We start from the raw sequence: 25,144 nt of genomic DNA on the forward strand, positions 1-25,144 counted from the left end.
TTAACACATTTGAGAGATTCTGTAACTCAGTTGTCAAGTGGTCTTTGTCAGCCAGGCGTTTGGTTCTGGAGATGAGAGTCTTGGCTACGGAGTTTATTTGTGCAGGGTGGTGGTGTGATTGTGCATGTAAGTAGCGGTTGGTGTGTGTTTTTTTTCCGGTAGATAGTGTGTCCTAGGGAGCCATCAGGTTTTTTGTAGATTAGGACGTCAAGGAAGGGAAGTTGGTTGTTGGCTTCTATTTCCATAGTGAATTGTATTTTGGGGTGTAGGCTGTTGAGATGTGTGAGGAAGCTATCTAGTTTTTCCTTCCCGTGTGGCCAAATTACAAAGGTGTCGTCAACATATCTGAGCCAAAGTTTGGGTTTGTGTTCTGACTTGTCTAAAGCATTGGTTTCAAAGTGTTCCATGTACAGATTTGCGATGACCGGTGAGAGGGGTGATCCCATAGGTGCTCCTTCTATCTGTTTGTATCTTTGTCCATTGTGGATGAAGTACGTGTTGGTTAGGCAGTGGTTGGTCAGGTCCAGGATGTATTCGGGGGGATTGTATTTGTTTTGAATGGCTGTCAAGGCTTCATTAATGGGCACTTGTGTGAAGAGAGATACAACATCGAAGCTCACAAGTAGGTCATCGGGATGTAGGTTTTGCTTCTTTATTGTTTCTATGAACTGGAAGGAGTTTGTAACGTGTGAAGCGATAGATTCTGCATAGGGCTGAAGTTGCTTAGCGAGAAATTTAGCGAGATTTTGTAGAGGTGAGCCTATGGAGCTGACTATTGGTCTGAGTGGTGTTCCTTCTTTGTGTATCTTGGGGAGACCGTAGAGTTTGGGGCATCTGGATGATTTTTCTCTGGGGATGATTCTTAGCTGGATTTCTTCACTGATAGGAGAGGCTTTTATTTTGGATTTGGTGGTTTTTTCCAGATAGGTGGTGGGATCTGTTTTTATAGGTTGGTAGGTAGGGTCTTGGAGTAGATTTGATAGTTTTGCTTGGTAGTCCGATGTGTTCATCACAACAGTGGCATTACCTTTGTCTGCTGGGAGAATGATTATGTTGTTGTCTTTCCTCAGGTTGGTGAGTGCTTTCTGTTCTTCTTTGTGTAAATTGCTTCTGGGTGGTTTGCTGGAGCAGAGGATGTTGGTGACTTCAAGTCTGATTTTATTGGCTTCATCTGGGTTGATTTTGGTTAGGCTAGCTTCGACTCCGCATATGATGTTTTCCGTGGGGATGCGTCTCGGGGCGACTGCAAAGTCAAAACAAATACAATCCCCCCGAATACATCCTGGACCTGACCAACCACTGCCTAACCAACACGTACTTCATCCACAATGGACAAAGATACAAACAGATAGAAGGAGCACCTATGGGATCACCCCTCTCACCGGTCATCGCAAATCTGTACATGGAACACTTTGAAACCAATGCTTTAGACAAGTCAGAACACAAACCCAAACTTTGGCTCAGATATGTTGACGACACCTTTGTAATTTGGCCACACGGGAAGGAAAAACTAGATAGCTTCCTCACACATCTCAACAGCCTACACCCCAAAATACAATTCACTATGGAAATAGAAGCCAACAACCAACTTCCCTTCCTTGACGTCCTAATCTACAAAAAACCTGATGGCTCCCTAGGACACACTATCTACCGGAAAAAAAACACACACCAACCGCTACTTACATGCACAATCACACCACCACCCTGCACAAATAAACTCCGTAGCCAAGACTCTCATCTCCAGAACCAAACGCCTGGCTGACAAAGACCACTTGACAACTGAGTTACAGAATCTCTCAAATGTGTTAATCGCCAACGGATACCAGCAAAACAGGGTTACGAAGCTAATCCAAAAAGAAACACCCCCCAAAAACCAAGACACAGAAGAAAACAATGGCATGGCCCTCCTTCCTTATATCAAGGGCACTACAGATAAAATTAGCAAAATCCTCCATAAACACAATATCAAAACAGCCTTTTGCACCAACCAAAAAAATAGCCAATATCCTCAGAAACCCAAAAGATAAAATCCAGTTAGAAAACCAAGGGGTCTATGAAATACCCTGCAAAGTCTGCCCAGCCACGTACATTGGACAAACAAACAGACGAATAAATGCACGTATCGCAGAACACAAGAATGCCGTCAAAAAAGAAGAAAAAACTTCCTCTCTTTACCAACACATGAAAGAAACAGGACACGAAATTAATTTTGCAGATTCCAAATTGCTCTTTAACATGGAACATCACCACAAGAGAATAATCATGGAAGCCATCGAGATAGAGAAACACCCTCACAACATGAACAAGCGTGACGACACGTCCCGCCTGCCAGACATCTGGAAATTAGCCCTCCCCACAAAAACCGACACCAGAACCAGAGGCACACAGAACGCCATCTCCAATCAACCACACCAGACCCAAACCCAGACCCTCTCCACAGATAAATTACAGACACCATCCAGTAGCCAAACCATAGTGGCACCTCCGGATGCTGCACCCCCCTGCAATCCCTACACAGATCTGGCTGGCACAGGGCACAAAACCACAGCTCCCCCCTATACACGAAGCCAAGCCAGAGCACAACTAAGTGCAGTACAGCCATCTTCTCAGAAAAACTCTTCACAAGCTCAAGAGGTCAAGACACGAAAGCTTTAGCAACTAATCCACACCTAATGACCCTCCTAAGTGGTACTCAGAATATCACTTAAGTAATCACTCAAGATATCCCTCAAGTAATTAATGAACAAAAGAAGAAAAGGCACATTAACCTGGGAACTTCCTCTCTGCCCAGAACGTTGGAGGCTATACACCACACCCCCTCAACAGTATTTATAGGAACTCAAACACTGAGATCCTGCTCTGTTCTAGTAACAAGAAGCCGAAAGCACCAGCCTGAAGATGACGAGTGAGACCTCGTCGAAACGTCGCCTAGACACCCCAACTCTTACACGGGAAGACACCCGAAGACACCAAAACCTGCATATATATATATATATATATATATACACACACACACACACATACCTATATAAAAGTTATGCAACAAGCTGACAACATTTTAAAGTTAAGCATTTGCATTCAAATAATGTGGCCATATTAAATCTGGCAAACGTGTGGCATGTTTAACTTCGTAAAAGTCCACTAATAAATTGGGGGTGAGGGGAAGAAGAACACCCAATGTAGAGATCTAGATAAGGTTTAAATACTCTTTTAAATGCCCGGTTTACATCATGTCTTCCTGACATCCTTGCTTTTTCAGCAAGAACTCTTCATATTTAACTGTGTAAAATGCCTAGTTGAATTTTGCATACTATTTAGAATGATAGGTGTCTCTTGCAACGTCATAACATAACATAAGGACATAACGTAAGAAAAGCCTGCTGGATCAGGCCAATGGCCCATCTAGTTCAGTTTCCTGCTCTCAGAGAGGCCAACCAGATGTTTTTCAGAAACCGGCAAGTGGGATTCAAGCACAAAAGCATTCTCCCCTCCTGTAGTTTCCAGCAGCTGGCAATCAGAAGCACTGCTGCCACCAACTGTGGATGTTGAGCATAGCCGTCATGACTAGTAGCCAGTGACATCCCTCTCCTCCATACATTTGTTTAATCCTCTTTTAAAGCCATCTAAGTTGGTGGACTCAGGTGGCGTTGTGGGTTAAACCACAGAGACTAGGACTTGCCGATCAGAAGGTCAGTGGTTCGAATCCCCGTGACGGGGTGAGCTCCCGTTGCTCGGTCCCTGCTCCTGCCAACCTAGCAGTTCAAAAGCACAAAGTGCAAGTAGATAAATAGGTACTGCTCTGGTGGGAAGGGTAAACGGCGTTTCCGTGTGTTGCTCTGGTTTGCCAGAAGCGGCTTGGTCATGCTGGCCACATGACCCGGAAGCTGTATGCCGGCTCCCTCGGCCAGTAAAGTGAGATGAGTGCTGCAACCCCAGAGTCGGTCACGACTGGACCTAATGGTCAGGGGTCCCTTTACCTTTAAGTTGGTGGACATCATTGCCTCCTGGGAGATCAAGTGCCACAGTTTACCTATGCACAGCATATAATTAAAAAAATATATGCTGAGGCTCTAAAGAAGTAATTTCACGTGGTATTAACTGCACTAATATAAGAATATACTAAATAATAGCACTTATAATATGGTGATCTTCACCCATTCCACAAAAACTGGTGAAATTAGAGAACACAGAGAATGCTCATTCTTTCTAGAGGTCATGAAGGAAAGAGTCTTAGGGTGTTGCAGAAAATGCACAGAACTTTAAAAAGAGAAGCTTTTGACACTAATGCCAATTATTATGTGAGAAACCTTCAAAACATTCCCCCTTGGGGTAACTCCAGCTCCTGCGACTTTAATGTAAATAAATTTGAACCAATGGCAAATGTTCTGAAAATTTCATTCTGTTCATATTAAGTCTTTCTGCCATCATTCCCCTTCTATTATCACTCATTAATCTCTTCTAATGAGCACATATATCTGCACTTTCCATTGAGGAGGGAAGGAGTTGTTTTAAAAAGAAATCTACAAGCAGCAATATCTTAATAAATAGACTGACTAGGCATAAATCTGATACCAACACTATTGGCACACAATAACATCCTTGATGGATTCCCAAAATGTACATGCAATATGCATAAACAATATTATTTCAAGCATAATCAGGGAATCATGGCATTGCCTAAGTAATAAATAGAATAAAAAATTAAAGATTATTCACAGAAAAATTAGTGGTAAAATCACGTATGTAGGTATATAGGAGCTCAAAATAGTTTACAACCATAAGTAGCAAATTGGTCCTTCATTGTAAACCAATCAAAGTCTTTGTCCAGAATTAACTGCTTACATGTTATCTCATGCCAATAAACAAAATCCAAGAGACTGAACACAAGTATTCTCAAGCACATACAGAACTCTTGAATGCTGCCATGTTCAAAAGCATGTTAATTTAAAAGATATTTACATAACATGAAAAATATTAAAAACTTCATTTTAACTGTGATTTCTTGAAATCATATTTCCTGGGTGAAAATGATTTTTCTTGGCTTCTAATTACACGACTGTTAATTACAGTTGAGACGAGTGGTTTCTGTTGTGAAAAACGTGCCCAAACAAGGCTTGAATAGTGTTGGTTTCATGACGTAAACATTTTAAGTAGCAGCCACTAGGTGGGTTTCTTTTCACAAACTGGCACATAGTCATACATACAATCATTTGACTTCTTTTGTGAAGTCTTCAGAAATATCTGATGTGATGTCTTTAACTTGCGGTTTTAAATCAATACTTTCAAATGTTTGATCCATTTATTCTGCTGTTCCATTAATAATCTTGGACAGGAGCTAGTTCTGGCATAAGGTTTACTGTTACATTTGTATACAATTTGCTGACTAAAACAGTAGGTGTATATAGCAGATTATTCAACCCATCAATGTACTGACGCTCTCGGGAATATCTTAATAGTTTATACCTGTGGAGAGCAAAAGTAAGGAGCATTGCTAAAAGCTATGGAAAGTCATGTTTAATTGGCTACAATCTGAAAGTGGTTTTCAGCCTTTAAACAAGCAGATAATTGTTTATCAAATGTAAACATATTCAAAATAAAAAAAAACTTTGATGATATATGAACATACTTACACAGTGCAACAACTTCAACAGTGCAACCATATACATCTCTATTGGGAAGTAAGTCCTCTTGAATTCAATGGGGCTTACTTCCAGATATAGCCTAGTGGCCTATGGCTGGGAATATGCGAACACAAAATAAGCTAATGCTATCTAGTGCTTATTTTGACATCAGAACCAACCAATTCAAATCCTAGACCAACCATGGTGTTACTCAAGATGTAAACGCCACTTGGATATTTGTCCACACACCCAAGAGCAGGGGAGGTCCTGTCATGCCATCTTTATTGTGCTGACAGCCATGAGTTTGAGTTCCACTCATGTGAAGAGGAGGAGGTCCTCCTCTTCTCATGAAAGATCACCACAGGAATTAGAACTGGGATCATTCAGGGTTCTAAATCATATGTTTATCATACTGGGAATAACAATGGTATATATTCCACAATGATAAACTTGAGACATGTTTTGCATGTGAAGAAACTATATACATGAATAGTTGCAACTGTTATGTTTTGCAGCTAACAGCATAATATGCTGAAAACAAAATCTCCTGTGAGCCTTTTGACACTAAGCCATTTTTCTTACCGTCCTAAGAATTGAACTTCTCCTCGGTGATGATGAGGAATAGACTTATACTTCCCTAGCTCTCCTTCTGGTCTTGATACGTTGTATCCTACATAGTGAACCCTACAATTGAAATAGTTAACATGTGTAAGAAAAACTTAAGATTTGTAAAGCCATTTTGACTGTGGTTGCAATCCTACGAACAATTTGCACAAATGGGAGTAAATCTTGTGGATGCAAGGTATTCACCACAGTCAGACATTTTTAAACTGAACATAGCTTATCTGGTCAGCTATGCAAACATCGGAATGTGCAAGTTTCATTCTGCAACATGTCTGTCTGTCTCTGACCTATACAGAACATGTATGTCTTTATTTTTATTTATTTTTAAGCTGTTAGGGAAGGGTAATAAACTTTGATTTACTTGTTCGCTCTCAGATTATACTGAAATTCACATAAATGTTTTTAGACAACCGACTAAAAAGGAAATGTCATGAGAGAAACATTGGCAAGAGTCTTTAAAAACGCACATCTTCCAATTGACTGCAACTGCAGACTGGAAAAACAATAGTGAGACAGCAGGAACACTTAGAAGAATGGAAGTGTTTTCCAACATGCTGGCATCAGTTCCATCAGGCAGATCCAATCACACTTTTCAAAACACAAGCAGGGGAGACATTTCTTTTGTTTATAGACTACTTATTAACTAAAGAAAATTCTCCCTAACATATTCTGAGTTTACTTCACTTTTAAAACTTATCCTTATCCTAGTTATGTTTCTTTGAAGTTCTTTAAAAGAGACTACCATCTGGACTGCCTAATAGGATGCCTTGTATGTAGAATGTTGTGTGTTGTGCCCCATCCTCAGATTGCTTTATAATGAAGGGCAGCATATAAATTTTAATAACAAATAACTTAATAGAAAATGCTTTGCTGTGCCATTAAAGTGATAGGAATTAGCATGATGTTAAATGACTGTTAGATACTAATTTACAAGTGTCTAATAGGCACCTGCACATCTGAATAAATCTTCTATCTCAATGCCAGAAGATAACTTGAAAGTCACTTCCATCTAGGCGATCAACCTATACATTCTATAAACACTCACCTATTCCAGAGATCATCATCTTCTCCACCCCATCCCCAGAAAGCATTTGGAAATCCATTGATTTTTTTGAATTGTTCTATTGTTAGTCCACTTACACCACCAAAGAACTCATTGTATGGAAGACTGAAAATGACAGCAGGCAAATTTCATTTTCTTTAGTGCATTTAGGTAAAAATAATTATTTCTTCCTACAACTTTCCACATTTGACAAACAATTAACCTTTTTGAAGAAATGAATACACCTTTTAAAATCAAAGCTTTCACAATTTTGTTAAATCAATTCAATAAACGCAGAAGCCAAGTTTATTTCTATAAGGTCATCTTACAGCTGTTCCTACAAACACATAAGGAAAACACTAACCACATAGTCAGGAGGTTGGATTTAGGCATACAAGTGTAAAATAAAGCTTTGGAAATATGGGCTGGGATTCATAGAATGGCACAACTAGCTCCATGAAACCAATGATGTTTTAGGAGCCGCCCCTATTCACATGTATTTAAAACAAAAATAAAGAGACTTTCAAAAGCAGGTTGTGATATGGAATCTACTTTACAAAGCATAGGGGAGGAAGCAAAAATCATATTGGGTGTGCACCTATAGAACCCAACCATAATCTTTTGATGCTGTATTTTTTTCTAGACAAAAGCAGTGACTATCTGCAAATGCAAGAAAAGAAGAGCAAAGGAGGTATGATATAAAGCAGCTGAGCAATAAACATATGCAAGGTGTGAGGGAAAATGTAGGCTGAGAGCCATAGGAATAAAAGACAGCCATTGAGTAAATGGGCAGCTGAATCACAAAGACCAGGAGCTTTAGAAGACAGAAACTAAATCTGTCGTGGCCATTGCAAAATTAAGCTATGGGAACAGGTTTTAGGTAAGGGAGAAATGTAGTCAGAAGTGCATACATCACTGAGAAGAGATAGTTTTTTGTGATTTCATCTAGTAAGCAAGTTTTATTATGGGATGGTTGTTTGTCAAAGAATGATGGGAATGACTTTCAGCATATTTGCACAGCAACATAACTACGGTACATAGCTATGCCAATGCAATACATGCCAATAAGGTTAACAAGGAAACTTCTTAGAAAGCCCAATTTCATGGAAAGGAAACTGCCTCAGTAGAAGGGCTAGGTAATAAAACTGTACATATTTTGTCAATTAAAAGTGTTTTAAAACCTTCACATTTGCAAGTTAATGTTGAACTTTTGAGATATGAGATGTACCTCAAAGTAGTTACAGTCCAAAACTTTTTCACTGCCATATCCATATTTATAATTACCAAATTCTATGCCAAAGCTTAAAAACCCATAGTCATATATGGAAGTTATATGGAATGCATGAGCCTTTTAATCCATAGATCATCTGCATGAATGTCTTCAAGGAATGTCTAGTAGTACTAAATTTAACCCATACTTGTGGGACAGCAGGAGGAATGACTGACTTAAATATTTATTTTCCAATGTTGTGCCATTTCCTAATGGCAAAGCTTTGTCTAATTGTAAACATTGGTTATAACTATAGAGATTCAGAATGAATTTTCTACAATCACAAATTAATTGAATTCATTACTTACATGTACATATATTTGTCCAGCTTTGCGGCGAAATGTCGTGGCATCTCACCACATCCATAATAATTTCGATCGTTTTCAGGTAAGTGATCCACATCATGAAAAATTACACAGTCCCAGTCACCATCCTTCATGGCTTCTTTAAAACCAATGTTGAAGAGCATTGCTCGGTTAAATGGCTGTGTTCCAGTCTTAATAAGAGGGGGGAAACAAGACGTCAGGACTGTAATCCTCACCCAGGCGTAAGCCCCTTTGAATTCTATGGCACTTCTAGGCAATATGGTTAGGATAGTGTAGGATAGTGCTGTATATGTGTTAAATAAGAACTGACATAAAAGGACTGACTATTGACATAAGCTAGATATATACAAAACTTTAACATAAAAAGTTTTCTTAATATATAATGTTTGCTACTTCATAGCAAACGTTCCCCCTCCCATAAAATATTTGAGAAGGCCAGGCCCCCAAAGTTGATGGGCATTGCCATTTGAATGGTGTGGGTGGGTGGGTGTGACATGTCATGTGATTGATTGTGCAGGGCGGGGCTTACCTGGGCCCCCCGCCCCAATGTTTTAATCAAGTTGGCACCCCGGCTACATTCCTTCTAACAGCAGAAACGTTGTTAAAGTCATAGTATGATATAATCATAAAATTGTAGAGTTGAAAGGGACCATGAGGGTCATCTAGCCCAACCCCCTGCAATGCAGGAATCTTTTGCCTCATGCTCTACTGACTGAGTGATCACAGCTCATTTGGAACAACCCACAAAATCAGATATGCAATGCCACAGTTAAAATTATATAAACTAAGAGACAATCTTTTTAAGCAAAATAATTAGTTTTTAATTCACCTGATTAAAGGAAACATTTTAAGGAATTTTGCCCAAACCTTGCAAGAGTAATATTTCTTGGGACTCAGCTAAAAGGTAAAGGATCCCTGACAGTTAAGTCCAGTCTCGAATGACTCTGGGGTTGCAGCGCTCATCTTGCTTTACTGGCCAAGGGAGCTGCCGTTTGTTCACAGACAGTTTTTCTGGGTCATGTGGCCAGCATGACTAAGCCACTTCTGGCGAAACCAGAGCAGCGCACTGAAAAGCCGTTTACCTTCCCACTGGAGTGGTACCTATTTATCTACTTGCACTTTGACGTGCTTTCGAACTGCTAGGTTGGCAGGAGCTGGGACCGAGCAATGGGAGCTCACCCCGTCACAGAGATTCGAACCGCCGACCTTCCAATCGGCAAGCCCTAGGCTCAGTGGTTTAGACCAGAGCGCCATCCGGAACTCAACTACACAGCTGCAAATAAAACGTTTTAAATGTGTTGTAAAGTGCAATATACAAATCTGACACTAGATGGTGACAGTGAGCTATGCAAAATTCAATGCATTTTTCAAAACATTTATTTTAAAAAAGCATTTTCATAGCATTTTTATATGTGTGTAGATTCCACCTTGGAAACCATGATTAACATAGATACAATGCATTATTTACAATAATATATTTGAATTCATTCTAAAACAAATATAAAGCCGCTCACCTGTTCAACAACATAAAAAGCAAATTCCAGCCTTTGGTTTTGTAACACTGGTATCAGGTGTCGGAAAAATATTGGAAGATGTTCATGGCGATTCCGAAAAGGAATGAGTATTGCAACCTTCAAATACAATGAGTAAGTTTGTATAAGTATGTGTGCATTTGTTACCCTGTATCTATCATACATACAGTATTACTTTTAAACTACAGTTCAATGTCAGCTTCTGGTCTGAATAACACAAATTATACATATACATAACATATATGTTCTATATCATTCTGAAGATGTATTCCAGTATTGCAAAAGAAAAATCATGTCAAGACTGAGAAAATCACCTAGCTTTATTAGATCATGCTGCACATAGACTGAAACATTTAAGAAGTATTTTTAGACGTTAAGAAAATATCATCTTCACCTTCACCTCACCTTCCACCGTGGTTTACAGTCCTTGGGCCTCCAATGACCACCTGGTTCAATATCTAAATCTTTTGAAAATATCTTATGAATTTCATCCAAACCAATTTCACTCATATTGACATCAATAAAGCCTCCTAAGTTGTGAAAAGAAGGAAGTATTAATGTGAATTTAAAAAACCAACCTGAAGTTATTCATAATTATCACTTAAAATAGAACACTACTATGATAAAACTAAAATATATAAACTCCATAGGTCAGGCATGGGGAACCTCTGAAATATGGGCCAAATTATGGTAAGTGTGGGGCAGGTAAAAATGCAGCTACAAAAGGAACAATTGGGAGCCTTTAAGAGCACTCCTTATTTTTGTTTGACATTTCTAATGTTTGGCACCAAATGCAAGCCCTGCTAGAATTGGATCCACCCCAGAGCTTGTAAAAGCTTATTGCCACCAACTGCAACCCCCTTACAGCAGGGACCTTCCTTTGCAGTCCCCATTTGAGTTCAAGCTATTAGTGTCATCGGCCCAGTCTTGTGGAACACTCTTCCAATAGAGATTCAACAGGATCATTCTATTTCAGAATGTTTCAATTTTGAAAGGTGGGCTGAAAACCTTTCTATTCCATCAGGCAATTTCCATAATAATTAGCTGATTTCTGATTAAAAAATAATAATCATATGGTTTTCACTATATGGCCTTCCTTATGTATAACTTTTGTAAGCCACTCTGATATTTTTCATGAATAGTGGTTTATAAATATTTTAATTAATAAATAAAATAAATTGTGGTTAATTGCATCAATGGGTAAAAGTTCTCTCCTGCAAGATGACAGAATCCTCTAACTGAAAAGAACACTGCACCTGAATGCACTGCTTTCAAAACATGCATTCTCATAGCCAGCTCTGAACTGTGGTATGTACTTCCAAAACTTATTTTTCTACTAAACAGTTTTCATTATTAAAAATAAATAAATCTAACCTGTTTTTCTTCTACTTTGAGGATTCTAGTTATATAAATTATATCCATATTCATCTAAGAAATAGTTTTAATATAAATTATATCCATACTCATCTAGGAAAAAAATTTAATACACTTTATTGAAAGAGACTATTTCAAAGCAATCTGTAGTAAAACAGATCATATGTCAAGGTGAACTTACTCATATAGGGCAACTTTTCCGGACAAGGTTGGCTAGGAGAATAAGTGAAATTTTCTGGAAGGTACATCACAGTTTGTGCAAGGTTATCACTTGAATTGTTGCCTTCAGGGTAATCTTCATAGAAAGAGAAAGAAAAAACACAATTGTTTCTATGTTTATAAGGTAACATTGCCATCTGCATATTATTAATTTTAAAACATCTCTCTCATATACTTTCTGAGGAACTCAGAAAGATACAATAGAAAAACAATATTTCAAAAATGCCAATGGAGTGATAAAGGGTTATGTCCTGAGCATGATGTTGTTCAATATCTTTATAAATAACTTGGGTGAAGGCATTTTGACATCAATGACACCAAACTGGGAGGGGTAGCTAATACTGCAGAACACAGAACTAGAATTAATAAAATATTATTACTGACTATAGCAGATTGGAGAACTAGGCCCAAACCAACAAAATGAATTTCAATAGGGACAAATGTAAAGTTCCACACTCAGACAGGAATAATAAAATGCACAAATGTAGGATCAGGGACATCTGGCTTGACTACTGTACAAGTGGAAAGGATCTGGGAATCTTAGTAGACCACAAGCTTAACATGAGACATCAAAAATATAAAAAAACAATTCCAGTCTGCATCAACAGAAGTATTGTGTCCAGATCAGGAGAAATAATAGTACCACGCTGTTCTGCCTTGGTCAGACCCCACCTGGAATACTTTGTCCAGTTCTGGGCACCACAGTTTAAAAAGAATATCAACAAGCTGGAATGTGTACAAAGGATAGCAACCAAAATCGTTAAGTGTCTGGAAAATAAGCCTTATGAAAAATGGTTGAGAGAGTTGAGTACGGTTAGCCTAGAAAATAGAAGACTGAGAGGTGATATGATAGCCATCTTCAAATATCTGAAGGGCTGTCCCATGGAAGAGGGAACAAGCATATTTTCTGGTGTTCCAAACCAGTGGATTCAAATTACAAGACAGGAGATCCCAACTAAATGTTAGGAAGAATATTCCAATGGTAAGAGCCATAGGAAGAAGATTCCAATGGTAACAGTGGGAAAAGTTACCTCTGAAGGTGATGGATTCTCCTTCATGGGGGTTTTTTAAACAGAGGTTGAGAAGCTATTTGTCAGGTATTCTTTAGCTATGATTCCTGCATTGTGAGGTTCCTCCCAATGCTACAATTCTATGGCTCTAAGATGCTAAGATATAAAACAATCCCCACCCCCAAAACACAATAATAATTTCAGAACAGCCAGGCAGAACAAAAAAATAATCAGCCACGTCCTTTTTGAACAATCATGTTTCAACTGCCTGAAACCATATGGTGATATGGCCTGATGCACAAAGTGGATTCCACAAAGTGGAATACTCTAGCCCAGTTTGCCATCAGCTGTGCTTCACAACTTCAAGAGATCTGGAGCATAGCCTCAGATGATGGTTGGTGAATGCTGGGAGAAACACACAGAACAAGGCAGTCCTTAGATTTCCCAGACCCCAAACAACTTTCAGGTTAACACCAGTTCCTCGAATTCAGCCCAGAAACAAACCTGCAGTCAAATTAGTGTGCTGGAATCAAAATGTCTAGCTCCCATCAACAATTTCCTTTCTATTAATCACCTGTTTCTGACATTACAAAGTTTTTGGTGCCAGATTAAGGTTTTTCTGATTGTCTGGACATTTTAAAAGGGTTACATATGTCTTTAGTTTGCCTTTATTTGTTTTCAGCTGCTGTTGTTTAATTTGTATTCTATGTTTTGCATTTATTGGGTTCTATTTTTGCTGCTCTTATTCTATTCTTATTCCAATCTTATTGTACGCTATCCTAGGATCTATTTCATGGCCATTTTAGAAATTTTTACAATAAACAAATGCATTGTAATCTACGGTTCACTCAACAGATGGTTATGAAAATGTTCTAAGATAAAAAATGAAAAGCATAACGTTCTTACCTGTGCCATTTAAAGTAGCATTTTTATTAGTGTACAGCCTGATCATATGCCCTATTGTTTTCACATTTTCTTTCAGCATTATACCTCGTGCTTGAACCATAAATAGATACGTATTTGCTGTTGAGAGATGAAAAATCATTCAAAATTGGCTTCAATTTGAAACTGAAACTATAAATGTTACTCATTATTGCACAATTATATGATTGACAAATATAATATAATAATATATATAGTCATTGCCAAATATAAATTAAGGCACTGAAAGAAAGGGGGGAAAGCTGTGGGACCTCAATAACAGTTGGAAGTGAAATATACAAATTTCAATATTCAGTTTAGAGTACCTGTCTTTTTCTTCACTAACTCTGAAAAAAAATCAATTAAATATGAGAACATGGTAATATATTTTTTGAACTTACTTTATGCAAAGGAAAGAAGGAAGAAGGAGGAATTACTTATAAGCCTGACATCTGGCATCTATCTATTTTAACAAGTGATGGATGCAGTCAGCATTGACAATGCTGGCACGTTCTGTCAAATAATATACCGTATTTTTTGCTCTATAAGTCGCACTTTTTCCCTCCTAAAAAGTAAGGGGAAATGTGTGTGCGTCTTATGGAGCAAATGCAAGCTGCGCAGCTATCCCAGAAGCCAGAACAGCAAGAGGGAGCACTGCGCAACGATCCCTCCTGCTGTTCTGGCTTCTGGGATTCAGAATATTTTTTTCCTTGTTTTCCTCCTCCAAAAACTAGGTGTGTCTTATGGTCTGGTGCGTCTTATAGAGCGGAAAATACAGTATATGCAAGCAGAGAAGAGAGCCGTACCATCAGCTGTGCTTCTGCATGCCCCTGTATCATGATACAACAGTGACATCATAATGAGGAAGCATGAGAATATGAAAAGAGGCTGCTGGATCAAGCCAATGGGTCCCTCTAGTCTGGCATCCTGCTCTCACAGTGGTCAACCAGGTGCTTATGGGAAACCTGCATAATAAGTTTGCCAACACCCGCTGTCATGATTTCTTCTTATGCCATTTTCTCTTCCCAAGAGAAAAAAACACATTGTTGCTTGGTTTATGTGGCTACTGGCATGCCACAGGACAACCATGCAAAAGCTGGATGTGAATCAGGCCCAACTCCACATAAAAATATTATTTACCCAAAGCAGCCTTTGTTGTAACATAAACTGTAAGAAAAACTCGAACTGTGTTTTCAGCTAGCTGAAATGTCAGTGCTAGTATCAAGAATGCAAAATATCACATAAACGAGTTGGGCATGTGTAAGTTTGGTCCATGTCATTTTAGATATCCTGTAATCCAGAATTATTATCCCGAATGGAAACATGGAAACAAATTTAGGCCTGGATTCAACTCGCGAGTCACGTGAATGAAGCCTGCACAACGACTTCCATTAGCGTGACAGGGCTTTCCCCCCTTCCCCTGTGAGCCCCCTGCACACACACCTCAAATTAGTTTGAGGGGGTCAGGAGAACCCCCAGAACAGCACACAGTGGGAGGAGACAGAAGATCATTCCATCTGGCAAACTGAAACGCTTGTGCTGATAAAACTTTTGCCATAGCACTACAATGAATTTCTTCCTTAGTTACCACAGTAAAACACTTCAATATGGTAACCAAATCACACCTCACAACCAAAGAAAAGGTAAGGAGGTATCATAAAGTCATGAGGCTTTCACAACTAGATTATTGTTACTTAAATCAATTAAACTTGTTATTGCACCACTGCACTGTAGTTTAATCCACAGGCAGACATCCTCTAAGGAAACATATTCCCTTTGAAACCAACGTGAAATCAATTTTGTTCAATTAGTAATTAAAGGGTGCTGTATAAAGAAATGTGAACTTGATTTTAAAAATAGGTAGCCATTCCACAATATGAAAGTTCAGTGCAAGTAAATATTAGGACTTATGCCAGAAAAGAAAGATTCATTTTCCTACTGAACACTATGCACTATCATGAATACTGATACATCCTAAATCATATAGGATCTTCTCAATTTTATATTCTCCCTTTTTGAGACAATTTCATATCCAAATCGATTTCCAGATTTCCTACTTAACTGTACCAAGAAGCATATGAAGTAATCACTTCTGTTTGAAGGTAGTTTATGTCCATTTTCCCCATTTTTTTTAAGTGTCAACTAGTGGATGTTCTCCTGATGTTTGTTATCCTTTACTGCAGGTGTGTAGTCTAATTTGTGGTGTTGGGCCAGAGAGAGGGGATTTTTTTGTGTGTGCCATCCACCCCACTGCTCTTCAAGCTTCCTAACTAAACTCACAGAGCTTGTCTGACATGTGGTGCTGGAGAACCCTTTTATGGTGGTGTTGGGAAACTTAATATTCAGGCTAAGGCTGCCACAAATGGGCCAGCTAAGGACCACATGGCCTCTGTGACAACCATGGGGCTGTCTCACTGCATCAGTGGTCCAACAAATGTGGGTGGGCATACTCTCAACCTAGTCTTGCCACAGAGCAGGTTGGGGGCTTGCTGTTAGTCTGTTGTCATGGGTGGATCATTCTCTGGTTGAGCTAAATGTAGTAACTCCACTCCGCAAGGGTTAGTTCACCCTCAGAGACCAATGGAACCAGATGGATTTCTGAGTGCCCTGGGGGATTTTCTGGCTGACATGGCTGGTGCCCCTTTCAAGGCTCTTGTCTTACTGTAGAACGATGAGAAGTAGAACCACCAAAACAATCACTCCTGAATTCCCTTGCCATTACTGTGGGGCATGTAGATCACCTTGGTATTTCAAGTACACAGGAGGATTGGTGACTAAAGTTAAAACCTGAATGTCAGAATTGGAGCCAGTCCAATGGAGGCATCTAGAGCACTGTCAGTTCCATCTATACTGGATCAGTTTAGATTACTGTACTGTGAGAAGGTGGCCCATCTTAGCTTCTTAGAGCTAGCCTTAGGGCAGTGTTGGCCAACTTGGGTCTCCAGCTGTTTCTGAACAACAACTCCCATCATCCCTAGCTAACAGGACCAGTGGTCAGGAATGATGGGAATGATCCCAAAACAGCTGGAGGTGGATCCAGGGAGTGACAAATACTTCATTGGAGAAGGGAGAGATAGCAATTGCCTTTAAGGAGAGAGTGGCGCACCACCTCTTTAAAAAGACCCTCATCTAATATGTCAAAAGCCAGGTTACACAGGTATGCCTTCAGCACTCACCAAAAGCTGTACAATGAAGATGCTGGATGCACCTCTGTGGACAGTTCCACAACTTAGGCACTGCTACAGAGAATGTCCTGTCTTGGGGGACTACATCTGGAACCAATATGGCCCCTCTGTTTATCTTAACACCTGAAGGGGGTCTGTAGGGAAGAAGGTGGTCTTTCAGGTATTTGGTGCCCAAGTCATTTAGGGCAGAGCTGGCCCAGACAGGGCAGGTGAAGCAACTGCTTCAGGCAGCAGGAGTCTCCCAGGCAGCACTCCCTGCCCTGCCACTTCCACCATCGGTGCTGAATTGGGGCAAAATTGAAGCCATTTTGGGCAAGATCTTTCCCAAAATTGTGCCATTTCTCCGCCCATGTCAGATGAGGCAGGGCATGTGGTGGCAGCAAAGCAGATAGGGCAGCAGGAGCCAAGTAGGTGGTGCCAGGAGCAGCAGCAGCAAGGCAAAGTGGAACTTCCCATTTCACCTCAAGTAGTGAAACGGGATGCGCCATCCCTGAGTTAGGAATTTAGGAACTAATGAGAGTACAGTCGTACCTTGGTTCTCAAGCACAATGCGTTCCATGAGTCTGCTTGACTCCTGGAACCGTTCAAAAACCAAGGCGTGACTTCTGATTGGCTGCAGGAGCGTCCTGCAGCCAATCGGAAGCCGCAGAAGCCACGCCAAATGTTCAGCTTCCCAAAACCGGAACACTCACTTCTGGTTTTCAATCGTTCAAGAGCCGAAACGTACGAGTTCCAAGGCACGCGACTGTACCTTGAATTGAGTCCAGAAGTGAAATGGCAACCAGTGCAGCTGTTTAAAAACAGGAGTTATGAGAGATCTAAATGGAACCCCACCCAGTAACCTTGCTGTTGCAATTTGGACCAAGTGAAGTTTTCAAATCATCTACAAGTGGATTAATGTAGTAGATGTGGCAACACTATATTTTTCGCAGGAGGAATTGTTTTTAAATGACTGCTATAGTGTATTTGTGTGAAAAGGCTGAGAAGCACTCAGGCTTTGTAGAAATAAAATGTAAAATTATCCAGAGCTCTCTCAGCATATTTGCATGGGCTGTTCTCATTAGAAACTATGTCACAAGCGCTGTCCAACACGCTCCCATATCTCACAAGTCTTATATATTCAAGTGTCATAATGAGCAGAAGAGTGGATCTGATTTCATCACCAACAAGAATTACCAAACAGAATGCAGGTAAAACTGGTATTTTCTTTTGTTAGAAGCCCAACTCCTGTAATAGCATGTTATCATTACAGACAAGTGTGCATCTCTCATAACACAAGGACAAGAAGAATCCATCCCTTTGAAAACATATGCACTTCCAAAATTTATTGACTGTGTACACACAGGAATGTTTGACCACCGTATGATTTGCCATTCACCCAACACAATGAAACTGCATCAGTGTAACATTTCAGTTTATGAGTTCACACTTGTGCATTTCTCACTCAACACCTGCAGCATCAGGTAATAATGACTTGCAAGTGTGAGATCAGCCACCACAAGATTAGACAACATAGACTTTTTGAACATCGGCTCCTAGTACAATCTCAAACACAATGTTTTTCAATGGAGAACAGCTCCAAATCATCGCATGTGAGGAGGGGAAAAAACGCACGCATGTGCACATGTATGAATGAACCAAGTCCCTGCTGAATCCTTGGAGCCGTTTTGGAACGACATGCCCTTTAATCCCACCCACCGACCTTGAAAAAACGCAAGCCGGGGATCCCTTCTTACCTATTCCGGGTGCCACATAAATGAAATATAGGCAAGAGGAGGAGAAGGAAAAGAAGAAGAGAAAGACGAAAATCGAGCGGTTGGAGACTCGCAGCGCCTTCGTGAAGAGAGACATCCTCCTATTCCGGGGCAGAGAGGCAGGCCACCCCCTCCCTCCCCCCGGCTGCAAGTGGCGGCTGCGCTTCCCAGGCTTGAAGGTGCAAACCCCACCCCCACCAAAATAAAAATAAATAAAAAGCAGGCTGCCCACGGACTGGATGCCAAGCCAAACCAGCTGCTAAGACAGACCACGAAGCCAAGAGCGAGGCCTCGGGAGAGCAGGAAGCCCCACCGGCGGGGACGGACTCCCAGGCATGGTCAGCGGGGCGAGGTTCTCCCACACAGGATGGGCCAACCTGGGGACGGAGAGAAGGTCCGGCGCGGTGGGGGGGGGGTCACAGAACGCAGCGGGGGGCGGGAAGGGGGGCAGCGCGCGCCACCCCAAAGGGAGGCGTCAAGGAAAAGGGCGAGCGCCCGCAGCCCTGAAGGGAGGAGGGCGATGCTTCATGACGCAGGTGAAAGACGCTGAGGGAAGTGTGGGAGGGGGTGTCGCTGTGGTCCCTCTAGGCCGCCCCCACCTCCCTGCAGTCCGAACTTGGCGCTCCCCCTGTGAGGCGGGAAGGAGAGGTGTTTCAGCAACGCCTCCTGAGGGGAAGCTGCTGCCGTTTGGCTCCGGGTCCTCTCAGCCCACCGGAAGCCCCCGCTGCTGGTTCCTTGGCCGACGCTGCCCGCCTCGCCATCCTGCCGCAGGCTGGGAGCGGTTGCCGTCCGGGCATCCCTAGCCGCTTTCTCTCCGCTCGGCTTGCTGCTCTTGCCCTTTTCCCGAGGACCGCCTCCTCCCACCAGCGGGTCTCTCTCGGACTGCGGCGGTGGAGCGAAAGTGCGGGGTGCCTGGGCGGGCGCGCGCGCGGGTTCCACGGCGTGACGAAGGGGAACTGCAGAACTCCGTGTCGCGCGGGTGGCGGCGGGGGATGATGGGAGGGGGGGCAGCGCGCGCCGCTCACGCTCGCGTGGGTTGGAAAGGCGGGCAGGCGCGAGGGAGGAAGCGCGCGCCGTCCCGCTCCCCGGGCCAATGCGGAACCGAGGACGAAGGGAGAGCCCTTCTTAGTCCAGCATCCCGTTCTCACATCTGCGAACCTGGAAGCAGGACCCGGCACAAGATTTTGCAGAGGCACTAAAAACTACTTTTAAAAAAAAGAATAGGGAAAAGAAAACCTTAGAAGGGGTGGGGAACCAAACGTCACAGTGGGGACTAAGCATACTCAGTATGCATGAGTATGCAAAGCTCACTGACTGGGGAGGATGCAATGGAAAACCAGAAGGTTTTCACATACACTACTACTGGCAAGCCAGGTATCTCCCCCATCTTATATTTTTGCTGCTGGTTCTTCCAGCCTAAATGCAGAACCTTGTTATTGTCCATATTGAAATTCATTTGGTTACTTTTGACTCAGTTCTCCAGTCTGTTAATGTCACCTTGAATCCTCTTTCTGTCTTCTGAGGCATTAGCTACCCCTTCCAGTTTGCTGTCATCTGGAAATTTGATGAACATCCCTTCAATTATTTCTTTTATAAAGCAGCTGAACAACAGTGGGTGCAGGACAGAACCCTACGGCACCCCACTTGTCATACTTTTTTTTTTTACTCTTCTCATGTGCTATCAGGGTTTCGATTTCAGAGAGATTCAACAGAACACACTTTAAAACCCTTTTCAGATCTTAGTGGTAAATACACAAAGATCTGACAAGCGCTTTGTGTGCCCAAGGATGTTGGGAATAGGACTTGCATGAGTGCCTTTGCTCTCATTTCTATTTTAACACCCTATGTGTGCAGGCGAATGCCTAAGCATGACTATAACCAACAAAAAAATGTTTGTGGAGCCCCCACAGATAGAAAAGTTTCCCCACTGAAGACAGGCTCCTAACACTAGACAAGAATTAACTCACTCATTCCCACTTCCTATCTATCATGTGTTTAATTAACCCCATTTGGAACACTTGAAGCAGTGCTTAAGATGTCAATCTGATCGATCTACCTTTTCTAATTAGAAGGAGAGGGAAGAACAGACTGAAACATCACAGAAACTGGGCAGCTAGGATTGGAAGCATTGCTAATATTTCATACTACCACTAGATGTCACCGTTTTAACATACTCCAAAGTTTTATAAATAACAATATGTTTTGTTTTACCTTTGAAAACTTGCAGTAATCTTTTCTGTAGTTATCAAAGCAGTACTATTGTCAGCACATACAAATGAAGATCAGATCTATATAGTTTGATAATCATTTTTGAAATATGCAGCCCTCCTTTTTCACGTGCTGCTTATAAGAAATGCAACTCTAAGAAATGATGTTACAGGACAGGAGGGAGATAGAGACTGACACAGACAGTTCTGTAACCCAAAGTCCTCTGGTTACTCTGCACTAAGAAGAGATAATAGACATTCTGGAATTTTGAGCTGAGGGAATCTGTGTTTTTCATTGAAGAAAACAGAGGTTTTATCTATTGCGATGTGAGTACGGCAGCACTCACTTTTTGTAAGGCCCTGTAAGTTCATTCAAAAGGGATGGTAATGCGCAGTGCATTTCCCCCTTTTTTCTTTTTAAAGAGGTGCAAGACTCACCATGAACACCTCCCTTGTTCTCTGATAATGGCAATGGCACTGAAGTCAGCAGTACCTGAACTACTGCGGTCAAGCTCTCTCAGTCCAGGAACAGTAGCAGCTGTCACACCAGGCACAGCTCGTAAAGGACATATCTAGCCACTGAGGCCACATCAGCCCTGTACACAACCTATTCCTTGAAAACCTGGAAAGAGAACCGTCAGACAAGATGCACTCATTTATTCTAAGCACGGCTCTAAACTAAAGTTTCACATCTGCAACATCCTTCGTACTTCCCAACTCCATGTGAGCTTTGCAATTGGATATCATCAGCTAGTCCCTAGTGGAGTGCTAAAAAAAGAAAGCAAATTCCTGAAGGCTTTTATTTTCCACTGAGAGCAGACATCTCTGGGTGCTCATGACAGTATCCCATAATTGCCAACACGTGAGATTTCACTGACATGCAAGAGAGAGGCAGGGTATAAATAACTTTTTTTCTACCAAGAACACTTATTAATTATCCATGAGGAGAAATGTAGGTTGAACATGTGCCTTGACTTCATAGGCTGTGACGTTCATTCAGCAGCCACAGTCCAACACGAGTGACAGGTGGCTCCACGTCCCTGCCTGAAATGTTCCTCCAGCAGAGGACATGTTGTGGATAAAAGTAATGCAAGAACCGGAAGGCAACCTTTAAATTTGTGAGTGGGAGGAGAGAAAATACAACCTTCCTTAACATGAAAGAAGCAAGGCCTTTCCCGGTAGCAAATTCATTCAGCTTTTATCCACATCTATTCAGAAGCAGAGTTTCTATTAATAGCATTTTGTGCTCTTCGGAGTCTGCTTCACCCTGCATTAAATATCTGACAGATATTTTACCACACACATAGCACAGCGTGCATAGTGAAATAGATGCACATGGATTTGTCACCTGTGTTCAGTCTTCACCTATGATTCCTGCAGTTTCCTACACAGAAGTGTCTTCACTGCAGGAAATTAATCTTATGTGAAGTGGCACAGTAGAACACTGAAGAAACAATAAAGTAATCTTGTCAGATTTAAGGATCCTCTTTCTATCTCTACGTGGCGCTGAATTATGCCGTGATTTCTCACCCTACCTTGTTGCATGAATAGTGGAATTTATATAAATTATGGGCTGTTTGTTTGTTTCAATTGGCTACAAAGCTAAGTTGATATGAAGTCAGGGGTTTCTGGAGTTAGGGAGTGGGTGGGGCTGAGCCAGCCCAGGGTCCATTGTTTGCCAAATAAATCCCACTACCACCACATGATGGCATTAGGCAAGAATAACCTATTTCACAGGGCTGTTGTAAGGAGAAAATGGGGAGAAGCATGTACTGTACACCACTTTGAGCTCCTTGGACGAAAGGCTAGATATATATATATATATAATAATAATAATAATCTTAAATAAATATTGTTAATATTTTGCCAAAGTACTTAATACGTTTTAAACCAGCCATTCCATGCTAGAATCTCCCTCTGAAAATCCTTTGTTAAAAAAATGGCAGCTTTCAGGTCAGTTTTGGTGTGTACTGGGATGCTGAAATCGTCTCACCATGCTTTCTTGATATTACCATTTACATTGTGAGATTTGTGTCTTACTCTTTTGACTTGTATCTTTTTATTGTTTAATGCAGGCTGGCAGGTGATAACATGTATTCCATCTGAAAGTGAATAAACAGTGTTGTAGCAGATATTACTAGATCCTGTAGCAGAGTTGTCTGGGTACATATGAGGACAGAGTTAGCATGTAGGCTTGTTGCTAGGTTTAGTCCCTGCGTTTGTTAGTCTGCTGTGTGACTGAGTGGCTGTTGCTTGTAAGTATTGTAAATTAGGAATATGTGTATAACCATGAGCTGTCCTAAATAAATAAATAAATAATCTATAGATCAGATCGAATCCAGCTACTGAGCTGGTAACCCGTCCCTCAGCAATGCCCCTTCAGACTGTGAAGGTTCACATGTTCCCCCATGAAAAACAGCATTGCCGCCTGATCTGCTATTTATTGCTATGTACGCAACACAAAGCACATTTGAAGCACATTCTTTACCTCAAAGCAGGGGTGCCAACTTGAACAAAACATTGGGGAGCCCAGGTAACCCTCACCATACATAATTGATCACATGATGCAGTGCATGCACACCATTTCAATGACAATGTCCATCAACTTTGGGGGGGCCCAACTGTTGGGATATTTCCGTTCCACCTTAAAAGGGAGCAGGCTTTGTGACTTACAGAGTCTGCGCATGTCCTGTTCACAGGATGTTTATGTTCTGCTGTTCCTTTCGTTTTCCCAGTTGGTCAGAGACGCTGACACAGAACGGTCATGTTTTCCTTTGTTCTGTTCAACGCTAAATAAAGTCTGTAGATTATGCTCTTCTGCGGTGCAACTGCTGTGTTTTCTGCTGATAAAGAACAGTGTGCACAAGCTCTGGAATGTGGCAATCTATTTCCAGAACGGCTTCGTGTCGCTAACTGCTGGGTCTGCCTGTCTACGGGAGATCGATGGACGTCCGGCAGCCGGCTTGGGGCCATGATGGACAATATCTCCCTGGCAGTTTCCCAACACCAACCCCCTCAAATATTTTATTGGGAGAGTGGAGCTCCCTTGGCTCCTGGGAGTTGGCTCCCATGCCTCAAAGAATTTTGGACAATGTAGTTTGTTGCTGGGAATTGTAACTATGTGACAGGTGAACTAGAGTGCCCAGAATTCTTAAAGGGGGTGGGGAAGTGTCTTGAATGTAGTTTAAAGGTATAGTGTGTACATAGCCTATGAGGATCCCAGAACTTAGATTCAAGATACACACAAAGTACCTGATGAAGGGCCATCTGTAGATCAGAAAGGTTTGGGTTGGGGGGTTGTGTGTGTTGTTGTTGTTTGCTTATTTCTGCATAAAGTTTTCTCTTTGCCCATCTGGACACGGGTGCCTGATCAAGTTAGGAAGTATATGCTCACAAAAGACACTTCTGTGGGCATATTCCTTGGTGGAAGAATAACCAGCCAATGGAGACAGGTGCTGTGTTTATAGTTCCTCCAATTATTCTGTTGTTATGGTTGTCCACATGTAGCTCTGTTAGAGAATATGTGCTAGCACTGAGCTAATTCAGGCGGAAGAGCTAGATTTAGTCTCCTCTACTCCACACCAGATTGTTTATTGGTATGAATACCAAACAGGGCTATGTGTGTATGTATCGCTTTTCCATAGATGCATACATCTGTACCAGGATGTGTCTCTTTGCAACATTCCTTTTGAGTTTTTCCCTTTCATTGGGCCAAAAAAATGTGGAAAATACAACATACAATTGTGATATAAATCAACACAATTCCGCTGAATAACCTCTCTTTAATTTAGCAAGACTGCAAAATCAGTACATGGCAGATCAAATTAGATCAATCACAAGAATCATGACTACTGGAATTTAGGAAAGGGCTAGTTTCCATGCCCTTAGCACAATTTCTAGCACTTATAGCCTCTAACTGTCACAGTTAATTCTCAAGTTTTGAACAACTAAACATTCATGCCATATTTGTTCTGGCTTCCATGGTCGGCATCTCCTGCTTCTTAAATAAATAAATAAAAATGATATATATCAACCTTTTTGCAAACTTCTCTCAGTTGA

The 25,144-nt window shown here is 41.3% G+C and overlaps 1 protein-coding gene across 2 annotated transcripts; it reads right to left on the reverse strand.

Moving 5' to 3' along the window:
• Positions 1-3,004: 3,004 nt before the first annotated feature.
• On the reverse strand, positions 3,005-19,279 carry B4GALT6 (beta-1,4-galactosyltransferase 6). Of its 2 annotated transcripts, XM_081206831.1 has the most exons (9): positions 18,861-19,278; positions 13,925-14,041; positions 11,971-12,084; positions 10,821-10,945; positions 10,398-10,514; positions 8,866-9,053; positions 7,291-7,413; positions 6,204-6,305; positions 3,005-5,463 (listed from the first exon to the last, which is right to left on the reverse strand). In XM_081206831.1, the coding sequence occupies exons 1-9, from the start codon at positions 18,973-18,975 to the stop codon at positions 5,316-5,318; spliced, it is 1,149 nt and encodes a 382-aa protein (XP_081062957.1). In that variant the 5' UTR covers positions 18,976-19,278; the 3' UTR covers positions 3,005-5,315. The 2 variants fall into 2 exon arrangements, with proteins under 2 accessions (XP_081062957.1, XP_081062958.1); XM_081206832.1 differs by lacking the exon at positions 7,291-7,413 and having other exon boundaries at positions 18,861-19,279.
• Between the last annotated feature and the right edge of the window lie 5,865 nt (positions 19,280-25,144).

This window comes from Podarcis bocagei (assembly GCF_964188305.1).
Source record: "Podarcis bocagei genome assembly, chromosome: 8".
NCBI lineage: Eukaryota > Metazoa > Chordata > Lepidosauria > Squamata > Lacertidae > Podarcis > Podarcis bocagei.